The sequence below is a fragment of the Daucus carota genome, chromosome 5 (assembly GCF_001625215.2).
Source record: "Daucus carota subsp. sativus chromosome 5, DH1 v3.0, whole genome shotgun sequence".
Classification (NCBI taxonomy): domain Eukaryota; kingdom Viridiplantae; phylum Streptophyta; class Magnoliopsida; order Apiales; family Apiaceae; genus Daucus; species Daucus carota.
In genome coordinates, this window is record NC_030385.2 from 6,714,546 (window position 1) to 6,731,826 (window position 17,281).

Below are 17,281 nucleotides of genomic sequence, written 5' to 3' on the forward strand. Positions count from 1 at the left end.
GTTATATCTACAGTTTTCTGTGCTTTGATCACTCGGTTGTTTTAATCCGCTAAATTAGAATACTTCCTGTCAAATTTATTCTACGAACTAGTGGACATTAAAACGAACCATATTAATTATATAACGATTTAAAAATTGTTATATTAATTAATTAAAATCTCATTAACAAGTTATACTCTAATCAGATTATTCCGCCGCGATTATTTTGTGACGATTGTATTCAACCCCCCCCCCCCCTTCTACAATCGTATCTGGACCTAACAGTTATCTTTTGTGATGAAACTTTTGGTGAATATATTGAAATGAGAATATTCTTCTAAATGGATGATATATTGTTATACGAAAATCCTGGAAGGATTATAAATACATGATAGTACACTGACCTTTATGAATAGTTGATATGAAGAAAGTTTCGGTCCTGAAGTACCGTACTTGACTAAAGTAAAACATGTTTTATTGATTATACATGTCTTGATATAATTATAAGCATGTCTTATCTAAACATGTTTGGATTCTCAAGTTACATTAATAATTTTATTCGATCTCCACTAACCTAGCTCATAAGGGATTTGAGTTAATTTTGCAGGAGCAAAGTGCTTATTTCGATTATAATGAGGGATCCGAAATGGAATATTTATATAAAATACATCGGAGATTTTCTTTTGTTATGGAATAATTGTTGCACGCATTTGTTTTTAAGGGGGAGCAGATGTACGCTGCACTCTTTTTCCCTTATCCATGGTTTTTCCTGGTAAGGTTTTTAACGAGGCAACATCACGTGCAAGGAAGGATATTAAAGTAGATTTGTTCACAAAGACATTTCCTACGACTCCTTTCGAGAATTATTTTACATGATCAGGATGCACGGACTTCAGGATATATGCTAATATTCATGATCATATTGTGACAGGGGAATACATAAATGATATATTTTATTTTGTACAACACGTGTACTCTTTGTCCTTCACTAGGGTTTTTTCCCACTGGGATTTTCCTAGTAAGGTTTTAACGAGGCATGATGTTGATAAAAGTCATCCAAGGGGAAGTGTTCTGAAATATAAATGTGGATGACTTTTGATTTTTGGTTTGACATGACTTTTGGCTTTTTGGTTATCCATTCATAATGGATGTGACCTTTGACTTTTCAGTTGTCTTGTAACTTATTCTATGATGGGCTATATAAAGCCACTTGTACAATCTTACAAATGGCTTACATGAAAAATAGAATGGTCTCTCCTTCTTCCTCTCTTGTTTAGCTCTCTCAACTATCTTTCAATATATATTATTATATAACACAATTCAAGTTTTGAATATAAAATTATGAAATTTTAAAAATCATTTGAGTCAGATTCCTCTTAATATGTTCTTGATCCCGGTATTACCACCCTTGTCTAATGATTAATGGGAATTTACAAAGAATAGTACATTTTTTAAGCTTTCTTTGTGATTTTATTATCTTTTGAACAAAATTATAAAAATTTTAACTTTTTCGAAAAAATTTGCAAAATACGATCGGCAACTAGATGCAATTTCAGTTAATTGGCCCCGCAGGAGTTGCAAATATAATTGCATCTGGTTGCAAGTATGGTTGCTTGTAATAGGTCGCATACAATATTTTTATAAATATTTTCAAAAATTTGATATTTTTATAAAATATTTAAAAAATGACGAAGTATTTTTACAAACACAATTTTGGACTTAAGAGAAAAACCCGTTATTGTTCAGTCGAGTTGTGGAGGCGAGCGTGATTACTCAGATGGTTTAGGATAGTGAAGGTAAAGGTAAGGAATGAAAAGAAAGAAATAAAAGAGAAAGAAAGTAGTTTATTATAATTATAAAGAGTAATAAAAGGCAACATGAGGAAAGTAATGGTCCTCAAAAACCATGAACCTTGATCCGATCTTTCTTGACAATCCCGGCCTGGACAAGAAACGTAGAGACGTTCTTGCGCTGATCGCCTTGGAGCTGAATGACCTTTCCAAGCTCTTTGTCATTCACAACAGTACCATTACAACAAAAAGCCTTCTTGAAATCCTTGAGAATCTTGTCGTAGCTAAGTTCTTTCTTCAGCCCTTGAACGGTCGTCAAGCTCTTCCTTCCATTCCTCTGCTGGATGCGAATATGAACATATTCTTCTGTTGCATCTGTTAATTCCGCCTCAGCAAATGGATCGAAAGATGCTGGGATCTGGACTTGTATATCAACCATGTACCCTTCTTCTTTCCCCGATCAACCTGTCAATCATTTGCGAAAGTCAAAAGGTCATTCATTTTGGGACGGAAGGAGTATACATATATCAAACACACAAACATCATATTTACTCGTAACATCATTTACCTCACCCAGGCAACAGATTCAGAATTTTCTTTTTATGATTTTTTTTCTTTGCGGACTGGGGCTAATTTATATACGAGGATTGGAGGTTCCTCATCCACTACTAAATTTATTCAATTTGTTTTATTCCAATGGCTTGTATTCATTTCTCAATATGCACCTTGTCTATTTATATTAAATCTTTCTTATTCGCCTGCATTTTATAATGGACGGCCGAGATGAGGCCACCTTATGTTTTTAAAAATGGATTTTCTTGATTTGTTTTTACTACTTATTATAATGTAGGGTGAATTCATAAATAGATAATGCATAGATAGAACGCACTGGTTTAGTCCGGATTGTTCCGGCGACATGTACTATAATAGTATAATCGGCCCATAGTAGTATACTATAGTACTGCAAGTACCATCTTATCTTAGAATAATATCTGATAAATTATCTATAATACTTTTCCTTTTGAATATAATGAAGTAATATAATTTTCAAAAAAAATTTATACATGTAATAGTTCAAGAAGTCACATGTTATTATTAATAAAAATATTCTTTGACCTTCTATTTCATTAATATATGTAATTAATTGTTCATAATTAATATACATAATAATATCTAAACTAGTAATTACTTCATAACAAATTTGTAATTATTATGTTGACCTCCTTTTGTTAATACATGTAATTAACTATTTGTAATTAATATGTTTGATTAATGTAAAATATTAATTATTTCATAATTGAATTTTAATTAATATTTTATTATTAATGGCATTTAATTAATAATATCATCAATGTATTTATAATAAAATAATTTATTTACGGCCGATATACTTATATGTGAGCATATGTGTGTGGGCGGGGGAGATTAAAATTAAGGCTCAGAATATCCATTATACAATAATATTTAACAAAATTACGTTAATTAAATCTACCCATTAAATTATCTAATTTCAAACAACATTTGACCAATATTGAATAAGAAAGTACCTAAATACTTAGAAGATACTCCACTGTTGAATGAGTATCGGGATGTTGAATATCAAGTTCATACTCTCTAACAGACAAATATCAGTTTTATATTTTTCTCATACTACTTTAAGGACAACTATTTTTAATTCACATTAACGGTTAGTGTAAAATTAACAGTTAATGTAACGCTCAAACATAAAAGACAGGTATATATCGCACTACAATAACAAGGACCCAAATTTAACACAATAATAAACTCTCAATCATATAAATTGTCGAAAAATGATAGAGATAGAAGCATCCACCCGTATGAAAATATGTATGTGCATCAACAACATTTAACTAAAATACGAATATTCAATAAAGAGAGTCTTAAATACTCATAAAAATTTGATTGTAAGCGGATTGTCATGTTAATATGTTACAACCAATTGAGTATCAAGGTTTATACTTCACTGGTTGAAGAGTATTTGTGTGTTATTTCACTGGGATATACTGAAACAACACACATACACACACACAAACAAACACACACACATATAAAAAAGTTTACTAAAATTCTTAAGTGAATAACCGGTCACAATATCTAATTTTATAAAAATATTTGATCAAAATATAAATATTTAGTAAGAAAAGACTCTAAATACCCAACATGCCCGTGTCTAAAAAAAAACTATTTAACCAAAATACAAATATTCAGTTAGGAGGACCTTAAATACCCACAAAAATTGATTGTACTATGTCACAACCGGTTCAGGGTGAATATCTAGTCGAAATATCATATTTTTAACAACATTTATCCCAAAATTTGAATATTAAATAAGAAGGGGTCGTAAATATCCAGAAGTTACTCCACTGTCAGAGGAGTATCAGGATGATACGTTACAGCCAGTTGAAGATAAAGGGGATACTCTACTGATAGAGTAAAATCACTGTAATACTTTGATTACATTATTTTAATGATCCAGGAGATATTCTACCATCAGAGTAGTATTAGGATGATACGCCGCAATGAGTTGAAGATAAAGCTGATACTCCACTTGTAGAAAAAATATCATAATGATACTTTATTTGTATTTTTTAATGACAATGATTTCCAACTCACATTAATGACTTGTGCAACGCTCAAACAAATAAAGATATATTTGGATCACACTACAACAAGGATCCAAATCTAGCACAACAATAAATTTTTATCATTTGCACTGCAAAACTTGCAATATTCGTACAAGTACATGCTTGTGCTTCACATGCACTATAGTGCTAATTACATATAATAGGAAAAACTTGACACGCATACAAAGAAGTTTACAAATGTTTTTACTTATTATAGTGATCAAAATAATTATATATGGTGTAGATTTTTGGGACTAGCGTGGGCAGGTCATTTTTTTATCATCTCCCCGAAAACTGACATGTCATACCTAAAAGGAACTCTTCTTTGGCATCACATTGGCATGGATAAAAAATAACTATCACTCGCAAAAATTAAATTTTATACTACAATAAAAAATCATGTTAATATAAAAATATTTTTAATTTCTACGTCGAACACCTTTTTCCACCGAAATTATTTCTCATAATCAAGGTATAAATGACCTCTCAACCTAGTTATTTTTGAATAGATCTACTTTCAAAAGAACAAACCACCAACCATCTATTAAGATTTAAAGTAAAGTACATTTGTCATACTTTATTTAAGACACCATTTGTCATATTATAGTTCAAAATCGAGCACTTGCAATATCAATCTTTGTATTTCATAACACTTTGTTGTATTCCGTTAATTCGAGTTAACTCCATTAATAATTTAAGGAGTAAAGTGCATTTTGTGTACTCGCACTTTACTCAAAAACATCACTTGCAATGCTTTAATTGAAATTTTACAATAAAGGGTGAAGTACGCATAATGAACTTTAAGTAAAGTGCGAGCACACAAAGTGGACTTTACTGTCTAAATTATTAACGAAGTTAACCCAAATTAACGGAATGCAATAAAATATAATGAAATACAAAAATTGATATTACAAGTGCTCGATTTTAAATTACAATATTGCAAGTGATGTCTTAAGTAAAATGCGAGTACAGAAAGTGTACTTTACTATATACTCCTCTGTCCCATTTAATTCTATACGTTTCTTTTTCACTGCTCGACACGCATTTCAATGCTCTTATAAAATATAGTTCCGGAACTTATTTTTGAGATTTTCTTTTTCTGTATAAAAATATAACATCCAAACTTTAATTCAGAAAAGAAAAATTTTAAAAATAGATTGCACAACTACATTTTATAAGAGTATTAAAGTCCGTGCCGCGTCCCCGTCCCCCAATGTATACTACTCAGGGGGTCGGAGGGAGTAACTTATTAAGGGACAACCACCTGCAACTCCGCCTTTCTCTAATCTGCAAGTTCTGCACCTACATGTTTGGACTATCAGTCCTGCAATAATAAGACACTCAATGATAGAAACTGTTGAAACTGCAGTACATTAATCTTTCTAGTATTGGTCCTTTAAATATAAGAATGTAATCATAGAAGACAAGCTTGACATTATCTATTGGAGTAAAAATGTTACTCCCTCCGTCCCCTGAATTGTATACATTGGGGGACGGGGACGCGGCACGGACTTTAATGCTCCTGTAAAGTGTAGTTGTGTAATTTATTTTTAAAATTTTTTTTTTCTGAATTAAAGTTTGGATGTTATATTTTTATTTAGAAAAAGAAAATCTCAAAAATAAGTTACGAAACTATATTTTATAAGAGCATTGAAATGCGTGTCGAACAGTTGAAAAGAAACGTATACAATTAAATGGGACAGAGGGAGTATATCATATTGTATCTTTCTTAGTATTCTAAATATATTTGTTCTCAAAATTACAAGTGTAGTGCACATGTAACCTAAACTATTTTATTTTCAAGATTATTAAAATGAACATTTTAAGATAGAGGTACTGGAAAAACATAAAACCACAAACTCAATACAAAATGAATAAAATATATGTTTACCATCTTTTCATGATATAATTTAATTGATAAAAAATAATCACAGATTATAATTTTAAATAGATAATTTACAAAATTTTCTTTTTAATTTAAACTTGTTTACTACAGAAAGAAGGTCCCATACATCTCACAAAATACACATATAATGTCCAAAATAACGTAGTGGGAAATCATGGCCCAAATACCTAATAATACCGGTAATCTAGCTTTTTTAATTTTGGAGTGAAATGTATAGCGTTTTGTTTGTTTAACTCCTTTATTATAAATATTAGTTTTAAACCCTTGCGAAACATGGGCTACTATATGATTCGAAAAATTTATTATATGTAACTGAAATTTTAAAATCATTTGGTCAGTTAGTACTAATGAATCAAAATATGACTAAAATATATTAATCGACTGATATTTTTTTTAAAATTTAATTTTTAAATTATTTTATATTGTAGATCGGTAGTATAATCAATAAACATTTTTATTACAACTTGTAAATATTAATATGTGATGATGTGTTTTTCGATTAATTTGAAACCATATTTTTTATAAGTAAAAGAATATTATTGTCTGTATTAAAGTAAACAATGTTAAAGTTAAAAAATGTGACATGATAATTAGTATTTTCCGGAAGTAGAACAAGTTAGAGTTAAAAAAAATTATATAATGATTCGTATTTTTTTCGAGTAGAACACATTACAATTCTATTTTTAGCTTCATTATATTCTTTTTTATATGAAAAATTATAAAATATTATATTGCAATTCATTAAAATATTATTGATTTTTTTAAAGATTTAATTTTTATAATATTATTTATATATTATAAATGTTCGATAAAAAGATATTCATCCAATTATAGATTATTTTTAAAAGAATAATGATGAAGTTTTTATTTTACAATATATCACAAGTATTCTTAGTCTTTAAAATTATTTAATGATATAAAAATAAGAGACTTCTACTTCTTGTTTTACTATTAATTTTTTTTCATTTTGTTAAGTAATAATAATTCAGAGATGACCAAAGAATCATGGGAAAAAATAAGCATAACCAAATAATACTCATGCGTATTATCACAGTATACAAGTATAGATTATTTTAAACTTGCCCAGTGAGGCCCTTCATCTCATAAGCAGCTTTTACTTTTAACTCGTATTATCACAGTATACAAGTATTATCACTCGTACATACCAAAAATTTCTCAAACCGTCATGCACAACACAAAACACAATTGCCCCCAGCCCCCCATTGCCTATTACTATAAAATAATTCAGTTATGGTACAATAAAAATGAAGGGTCCATTGAACTACTGCTCTTCTTCTCAGTTGCTTGGTAAGCGCTTCAGATCCATTTCAACTTGGTGAATCGTCCATTGCATATTTTCCAGTTTCTGTGGCAACAAACAAAATTGTCAGTTCACACTTCACTGAAAAATAAAATTGGAACAAATTTGACTAATCTCAAACATCAATACTCACCTGCACTATGTCATGGTACTGCCTTGCAATGGTGTCAAAGTGAGGGTCCACACCTAAATATTCCCGAAGTCGTGTAACCTAAGAATAGAACATGGGACACCAAAGGTTTGGTAAAACCGTTTCAAACTATTCAATTTACTTATCTCATTAAACAACAGCATAAATAATTAAATAATTAAGTTGGTTCCAGATATTTTGCCTATTACCAGGATTACAATTGTAAGTTTGCCAGAAGTAGTACCTAATTGCAAAAAGTGTTTTGCTTTGGGATTCATATATTATATAATTAATTTTTAAAGTCCACATGAGATCTGTATCAAGGAGAGAGTATTCTAAAAAGTGATGAAAAAGTACCGCTTTGTTATAGGAGAGAGAAGCCTCTTCTGTAGCTTCAACTAGATACTTCCTGAAACAAAAGATAAAACTAAGATTCTTCCATATGAACCAGGGACCGAAAGATTTTAAACATAAACATTGTTTACCTAATTTTGTGCAGAGCTGGAATTGATTCATTGGTGTAAGTATCCAGCAGGAGAATATGCTCCAAAACTCTGTCTTACAAACAGAAAGTTTATATAAATTAGTAATCTACAAACTGATTGTGTTAGGAAGATTTCTTTCTTTTAAAATAAGATGGATAAATGATTTTCCAGATTAAAATATTAACATACAAGTCACAGTGAGGTGTTTTTCATAGATATAAACTTAATAGTCTCAGGAAATAAAAAGAATGGACCCGATATCGTATATACTTTCACTGAGGAAGTACATACTAATTCTTTACATTTTAAAAGAATTATCAAGCTAACATTAATATGTGACAGTACTGGGTTTAAACAGCTTCTATTAATAGTCTGCTTCGTTCACAAATGTATAGCTAAATCTTACGAGCATTAAAGAATTCTTTCCTATAAGCAGAAAGAAATTTTTGTTGGAAGCACGTGATTTAAAAAAAACTGTAATGTAATCTACAAACTGATTGAGATTAAAAATACTTTTCTCTTGACAAGAAAATAATATCTTCTTTTAATAGATGGACAGATAATTTGTCAGATCAAAGAAGTAACACAAGTCAAAGTTGAGCTGTTTTTTCATGAAGGTATATACAGCGGGGTGCTTGAGCATGTTCGGAGTGTGCAACCATATAGGGCCCTTTGTTCAAGGAGGACTTAATTTTCATATATGATATTTATATACATATGATAAATTAATAACAAAATATATTAACATAAATTAGTTAAAAATGTATGCATGTGAAATTGTTATTGGCGTCTTTAGATCCATTATGATGATTTAAATCACGAGGAAAAGTATGAGATTGAATTAATAAAAGTTGACGTTGTATGGTTGCACATATATTACATAATGAAATTAATATGAAACGATTTTAGAGTAGATATATTTTAGTTAAAGACCTTAACTATAAATTACACAGGTATCATCGAAGGTAATAATTATTGTTGTAATCATCATACATATATATTATATATAAAATTCTATTTTTTATTAGTTAAAAGTTCCGCATAGAGATAGATTGATAAATAAAGTATTTAGAATTTGAGTATATACTCATGTCACTCTATTATTGCCAACATTAATATTAAGATATTAAGTCGTGTGATAAACTGATTGTGTTTTGAATATTTCAGATGTTATTGACCTTGTCAATTACCCCATATTTTTTTTTTTTGCAATTTATATTACTTAAAACATATTTGATTTGCTGCTAACTAGTCCAATCATAATTAAGGTAAACAATGTTATCAAAGCGAGTGAAAGATGAAATAAAATAAAAAAATTATATTTAGACAAATAATAATTAGAAGTATATTATAATGATTTTACTTATTCTTTTTAAAAAAATTATGATTATCTAGGACACTTTTAGTTGATTTTGCACGGGCATCCAAATTCTCAAGAACGACTCTGAGTAAAAACATAATAGTACTAGCAAAACAAAATCAGCAATGAGCCCAATACTGTATATACTTTATTCATGAAGTACGTACTACTTACTCTTCACATTTTAGAACAATTATCAAGCTACACATGAGCATAGCATGAGCAAGTGACAAATAAAATAAGACTGTACACTACAACGTCAAAGCGAACAATAGTAAACCAACACACACAATCGCAAATATGAAGATGAGAACAATAATATGGAAAAGAATGAAATGGAAAGAAACTCCCAACTACATAATGCATGTTGTACAATATACATACAAATATCAGGTATGAAGTATAAAGCTAAAAGGAACAAGGACTTCTGATATATCGATTTAGAAAATTCAGGTACTTGTAACTTTCCTTTCCAGCCATTTTTTCAAGTACAAACATACATAATGTCCAACAAAATGATGATAAAAAGGCTAGAGAGACAAACCTCAACTTTGCGCTCATCGTTTCACATCTTTTGCATAGCCAAGTTTTTTGCAGTTTATCCTGTTTAATATGACTAAATTCAGTGGATCCATTGATGATAAAGGGAGAAAAATCTAATGAAAACCTGGATCTATGTTCTACATTTGACACACACGTGTAACATAGACATAATCAAGTCTCATGTATAGCCTTAACCACAATGGACTTTGAAGAAGCAAGCTTACATATTTATGTTGATGTTGCAACTTCAAATCTTTGACAAGCTTGATAAGCACACCAAGAATCTGCTCCAAGACCTTTTCAAGAGAAAAAAACAAATAGGGTAAAGTAGCAATAATAACAAACAAGGATAAACCTACATATATTATGCGCATGTAAACTTCTTCACATACATTATAATACTCAGCAAACTTCCTATCTGCAGAATATAGATCCTCACGCAAAGCTGCTTCCTCCCTTTCAATCTCCTCAATAATTAACTTTACTCTTTTCGTATCACAAAAAGATAAGAAATTGTTGATCAGGACATAATATAAGGACGGATAATGCTCAATAGATCATGACCCACAAGAGGCACAAAGTATTCAATTAATTATGACTATTCTAGAAATGGACAAACTAATAGTAGATTTGAATAAGATTTTGCAGGGATTAAAATCATTGAAGATAAAAATAAGTAAAACACAAAGATAAACTGTAATTGGAGAAATAAGACTGGTCGGGAATTCAAAGGAACTCTGTATATTAGCTAATCATTTCCACTGATGAGCCATGAAAAGAGCCCAGAAGTTAATCAAGAGTCAATTTATTGGCTAGGACTTGATGAGAAAGAATATAAGCACTGTGGATATGGGAAAACCACAAACCTTTCTGGAAGCCTGACACTTGAATTCCCAGATGAAGAATCTGAACAAATAAGTAAAGTTTCAAATAAATTTATTACGTGTAACCCAGTCTTGCACTAACATATACATAAGGGATTACATAAACAGCTAGGTAAGAATCATATCTCAAGCCCATACAAGTGACACAGGTTAGCCAGCTCATTCTTGAGACTCATGCAATGAAACAAAAATATAAAGAAAAGCGAAAATCGCCAGAGGGCCTATTTGGCAACAACCATCCACTTCTCAGTCTAATTGCAAACAAAAATCCATTTCTCATCTTGAATAAATTTGGCATGTATGTCGTGCACATGGATGACTGGTATAACTGAGTAGGAATACAAGTGGCTATGTACAAGGGTAAATTCAGTTATCAAGTCTCACCAATGTCATCAATGAAGGCATCGGCTAACTTATCACATTTAGCTTTTAAACGACTCTCAATCTCGCGGAGCAATGGCATCTGATATTCTGTCATATCCTATAAATTCAACGATATTGTCAATAATATTGTTGAGTTGAACTACAACAAATTCACGATTTCACATAGAAAGGGGTAAAACCCATCAAAAAAAGCTCAAAAAGGCAAAAGAAATGTACATTTTTTACTCGTAAATGCAGGTCAAATAGTGTAAACAATGCCAAAAAAAAGAAGTATTTAAAGAAACTGTTTATCATCTCACATTTGACAGAGGTTCCTGTTGAAGTTGAGTTCTCCACAAATAACTAGGAGTTATTCCAAGAAATCGATCAGGTACACCCCCAACTTCAGGTTGTCCTGTGTCTGTAGCATTGCTAGAGAAGACACTACCTGAAGGGCCGCCAGGGCCAATTGCAGACAGATTTGTGTAATTCGTGGAGTTTGAGCTTGAGGTTATAGTAACACTGGTATTTGAACTGTCAAGTGAGCTTCTTGACATCGCGCTCCATTTTTCAATTTCTTCTTCATTAACCTCCCCATCTTTTGATATCATTGGCAATCTCAATCTTTGTGCTGCTTCAGCAACCGTCAAACGATGCTCAAGGGTCTCATAAACCTGAACTATACATGTTTACTTTGTTACTTCATAATCAAAACAAACTACACCCTGAGGATAATAAGTACTACGCAAATCTCTCATAACATGTCGAGCATCTTTCTAGACTTCTACTGAAAAAAATATAACTTTCGTCTAATGAGGTACTTGGCTATTGACTGTATTCAAAGAGTGGTCTAGCAACCTAAGATAACACAAAATGCCTTCAACTCACTAAAGTAGATAAACTAGAAACACAAATAATAGATCATCAAAGGAAACAAAACCACCAAAAATAAAAAGGAATTAAGAAAAGAATTGAGCTCAGACAGACAGTCAAGAGGCAGAAACCTGAGGAGAGCTTTTCAAGCCAAGCTGAGGATATAGAGACTGAACATCACGAGTGCTGCCAAGACTAGCGACGGAAAGTGCCTGCTGGTAATCCTCTACCATTGCATTTGTTTCACAATATACAGCCTACAAAAATATAATCATCTACAAAATATATCCAGCAAATTAAAATAAAACCCTAATTGATCACAAAAAGATACCATTGCTTCCAAATAGCGCAATCTCTCCCTGGCCATTTCTTCTCTTGCCTGCAGCGTCCACAATTAAAGTTAATTAACAGTTTAGCACACTAACACTTCAAATGTGCCTAAAATGAATGAATGGATGTAAGGAACAGCCTAGATATAGTTGATATACAGATACTCACTACAAACATACATATGAGAGAGAGAGAGAGAGAGAGAGAGAGAGAGAGAGACAGGGGGAGAGAGAGAGAGAGAGTTTACGAGTTGGAGATCATAATGAGCGGATTTGGAGACGAGAGATCCATCAGGAGCCAAGCAATGGCGTTCCAATTGATCGATAAGTTGAGTTACATCGGCCGGTAGGTTTTGCCCCTTCACCATTTTCGTTCACCCTGCTGATTTTGAATTCTAATTTGCGTCGCTGGCCCGCTACCTGCAGCTTTTAGATCCAGCCACCCAGCCCACTCCCTCCTCCGCGCGTGTGTATATACTCCCTCCGTCCCTCCCATTTCATAGGATTGGGCACGGAGGTTAATAAATATGAATAAAACAGGGGTAAAGAGAAAAAAAAAGTGGGTGAAGTGGTGTGACTCATTGATTTTTAATGTATAAAAAAAAGATAGTGGAGTAAAAGTAGTGTGAAAAGGAAAGAAAAGTGGAGAATTGGTGGGACTCATCGACTATTTTCAATAAGTTTTGAAATGTAAAGAATTGGACAGGACACCCAAAAAAGAAAGTGTAAAGTAATGTTAGGGACGGAGGGAGTATATTTTTTAATTTTAAAGCGGCGCTATGTATGCCAGGGCCGAGTCCGCATCCTCTGTCCCCTTTTCGTGTCTCCTTTTATACTCCTTCTTTTTTATTGGTCAGTTCTATATTTCCATTCTTTCGATTGGTCGATTTTTTTATCTGCACGTGATCTATAGTTTCTTTTTATTCTTTCTCAGATAGTTTTTCACGGTCACACTTTTTCAAATTTTTGTATAAGGTTCCTCTTTATTATTGAAATATTATTTTATATGGTACATAATCAACTAAATTTTTGTATGCGATATAAATATAATACTAGCGTAAAAGCCCGTGCGAGGCGCGGGCCCGTCATTTATAAATTATTTTTCATATAATATATTTTGATTAATAGTTCAAATTTTGAATTTTTTTATAAAATATTAATTTTATTGAATTTTTAGACATATATTTTACAATAAACTAATAATATCCATGATAACTGATTCAACATAACTGACAAATTTCCATATAGCTCGAATTGACACTGTAAAATTGCATATGAAAGAGGTTTATATTGCAATTTTTCAGCGTGTTTTCAATCAAACATAATAAAATGTGTTTATGAACGATAAAAATTACAAGCGCGTTTGAGTGAATCATATAGGCAAACCCATGAAATAGTAGGATAATTATAATTTATTTAATATGTTCATGTGCAACGATTATTAAAAAGAGATAAGTTCGAACACTGATGGACATACTATATAAAACATGCTTATAAGAGGATTATATATTTAAAAAAAACAGGTTAAAAAAAAAGAGAAAAGATCCCAGATAACCTGTAAAGTTTTTTAATGAAATTTATCATATAATACACATCTTTTTTAATAGTTTAATCTCTAAAATTAGTTTATAAATGCATGCAAACTGTTTAAGTAAGTACTTGTCGATTATTTTGAGTATTTATTATTGATAAGATTATCGAGTCAAATTAAAATTCACTTTTTAGAACATTAGTTAGCATTTAATGACTTGTCACTCGAGCGTCAGAGTTTCATTTGAACACCATCACTCTGATGATAATATTTGAATCACACGATATACGTAGTATTTTTTTTGTACTCCCACTTTTTCAATACACCATTTAACAAATCTATGATTTGTTGTAAAATTTCGTTATTACAAATTAAGATAAAATTTCAACTTAATAAATATGGTTGTACCGAGTCAAGTTTTATGGAGTACAAAAAATATTGAAGTATTGGAGTACAAGATTCATAAAATATAATCTAGTCATCTGAATCTTATTTTTTTGTTCTACAATACTTGTAAACATCCCGCAACCTGCATATTATGTTCTACAACATAAAAATTGTCATCAAAAGATAGATTAGTTACTTTTATAAATTGTAGGACATTATGTTCTGCAATATAACTTATAAGCAGAACAACAATCTTAATGCTTGTTAAAGTTGAAATATATTAATGATTGATTGACATTTATGTTTAATACTACATATAAATGATAAATTATATATAAATTTGGATAATCAGAGTTATTATTTATGATTAAACTAAAAAATTATGATTTGTACTCCAATACTCCAATGTTTTTATGTACTCCATAGAACTTACCATTACATATATGAAAACATATAAATACGTACATACATATTATACGTACATAAATACATACATACATACATATATGTATGTAACTAAAAATAAGATTCGTAAACAAAATCACTTTGCAAAAAGTATAAGAGCTAATTAATTACTATATTAGAACTAACATTAAGTTAAATCATAAATAATTTAAGATAATCGCACATGTAAAAAATTTATAATTTTTTTTAATAAAATGGGAATTAAGATATTTTAATTTATCAATTATGATTGTAGAGAGTTTACATGAGAGTTTAATCATATATCTAAACTCCAACTCACATAAATTTATTTTGTGTAAAGTAAATAGCTACATTAATATTTATTATTTCAATTCGTTTATAATGAGTGGTCATAAATAAAGGACAACTGTAATTAAAATGAATATTTATTATGTAAATGAGTTAATTACTGACACTTAATGTTTTAATACAATAAATGACCCACCACTTGGTAATCTTGTAATTACATGTAACACAAGGGTATAATGGAGATTTCACCATCATTTTATTGGCTCATTTTGCCCTTGGTTGTCATTTAATATATAGAAGTAGATTTTACAAGGTGTAGCCCTCATTTACCAAAATAATAAATAAATCAGGACAACTTGGATTATACATTAAATTGAAAAATAAAGAACAAGTAAAAAACGGAAAAAATCTCACATGATAACATAATTATCTAACATTTGTAAAATTTTGTATAATATTATAACATAAACTATAAATTATTATATAATTTATATATATATATATTAATGAATTAATATCTAAAATCAATTTATAAACATATCCATTTTTTTAAATAAGTAATCTTCAACTAATATGAGTACTCGTCACTCAATAGGCTTATCAAGTCAAATCGAAATTCAAATTTTTGAACATTAGCTAATTGTTAATTGACTTGCCACTTGAGTGTTAGAGTTTTATTGAACACCATCACCAATCATATTTTTTAGATCACAAGATATATGCCTAAAACAAAAAATTTTGTACTCCCCCTCTATAACACAAGACGTAACAAATCTACTATTTGCTATGAAATTTAGTGTCAATAATTAATGTAAAACTCTAAATTAATAAATATGATCTGTGTGTGAGATTAAAAATAAGATTAGTAAACAAAATCACTCCAGTAAAAATATAAAAACTAATTAATTATAATATTAGAACCAACACTAAGTTAAATCGAAATTAATTTAAGATATCTGCACATGTAAAAAAAATTATAATTTTTTTTGATAAAATGAGAATCAAGAGATCTTTTTTGATAAAATGAGAATCAAGAGATCTTAATTTAATAGTTATGATCGTAGATTTTACATGAGAGTTAGTTTAAATATCTCAAGTTCAATTCACATATTTCATTTTTTTAATGAGCGGTTATAAATAAGTGACTACTGTAATTAAATGGATATTTATTATGTGAATGTATTAATTACTAATACTTAATATTTCAAGTATAATAAATGGATCATCTATTGGTAATTTTATAATTACAATTAACATAGGGATATAATGGATATTTCACAGTCTTTTTATTTGCTCTTTTTGCCCTTGGTTGTCATTTAATATATAGAAGTAGATTATATAGTAATTTCTAATATTATATTTTCTATATTAATAATTAATCAAAATTTTGAAAACATATCTTTAATGTGATTAAATCAGAAAGCAAAAAAAATACTTTATTTATGACTAAAATTATATTAAAATATTGAAATGTTTTCTTATATAATATTTAATTAATCTACTAAAATTAAATTATATATAATGAATTTTTTTTGTAAAGCAAATATATTGGTATATGAAGAAATTCACCAGTACATTCTTTAGAGAAACAACTACGTAATACTAAATTTTTTGATAAAACAAAAACTATATATCGTGGAGTTAATATATTATGCAACAAAATAACGTGACCGAGAATATAAAAGTTGATGCATAAAAGATAATGCAAAAGAGATAAAGGATCACGCGTGATGTGAAAAACTGACCAATAAAAAAAAAGACATATAAGGAGACATAACAAGGAGACAGAGGATCCACACTCGCCAGGGCCCTTATAAAAGTTCATAATTTTTGTAGGGTATTGCTAAATGCAATAAAAATTTATTTTGTGCAGTGATCAGTAATTACATTTTTATCTCTTATTTTTTCTATGACATACTTAACGACCCAATAAATTACATTGACGGTCAATGGCTCATTAAATGAGATTAATTGTTGATGAATGGATTAAACGTACTCAGTAATCCTTCCGTTTTGAAATATAGGTCGCTTGACTTTTTGA

The 17,281-nt window shown here is 29.9% G+C and overlaps 2 protein-coding genes across 3 annotated transcripts; both read right to left on the reverse strand.

The window, feature by feature from the left end:
- Nucleotides 1-1,803: 1,803 nt before the first annotated feature.
- On the reverse strand, nucleotides 1,804-2,459 carry LOC108222256 (protein translation factor SUI1 homolog). Its single transcript, XM_017396183.2, has 2 exons — nucleotides 2,338-2,459; nucleotides 1,804-2,234 (listed from the first exon to the last, which is right to left on the reverse strand). The coding sequence occupies exon 2, from the start codon at nucleotides 2,206-2,208 to the stop codon at nucleotides 1,876-1,878; it is 333 nt and encodes a 110-aa protein (XP_017251672.1). The 5' UTR covers nucleotides 2,209-2,234; nucleotides 2,338-2,459; the 3' UTR covers nucleotides 1,804-1,875.
- Nucleotides 2,460-7,312: 4,853 nt separating this feature from the next.
- Nucleotides 7,313-13,097, reverse strand: LOC108220157 (AUGMIN subunit 4). 2 transcript variants are annotated; one of them, XM_017393839.2, is made up of 13 exons: nucleotides 12,857-13,097; nucleotides 12,611-12,658; nucleotides 12,411-12,536; nucleotides 11,727-12,080; nucleotides 11,428-11,524; nucleotides 11,026-11,065; nucleotides 10,552-10,645; nucleotides 10,384-10,455; nucleotides 10,161-10,219; nucleotides 8,257-8,325; nucleotides 8,129-8,180; nucleotides 7,775-7,852; nucleotides 7,313-7,686 (listed from the first exon to the last, which is right to left on the reverse strand). In XM_017393839.2, the coding sequence occupies exons 1-13, from the start codon at nucleotides 12,974-12,976 to the stop codon at nucleotides 7,618-7,620; spliced, it is 1,278 nt and encodes a 425-aa protein (XP_017249328.2). In that variant the 5' UTR covers nucleotides 12,977-13,097; the 3' UTR covers nucleotides 7,313-7,617. The 2 variants fall into 2 exon arrangements, 1 of the variants encoding a protein (XP_017249328.2); XR_001806692.2 differs by lacking the exon at nucleotides 7,313-7,686 and having other exon boundaries at nucleotides 8,257-8,329; nucleotides 12,857-13,083.
- Between the last annotated feature and the right edge of the window lie 4,184 nt (nucleotides 13,098-17,281).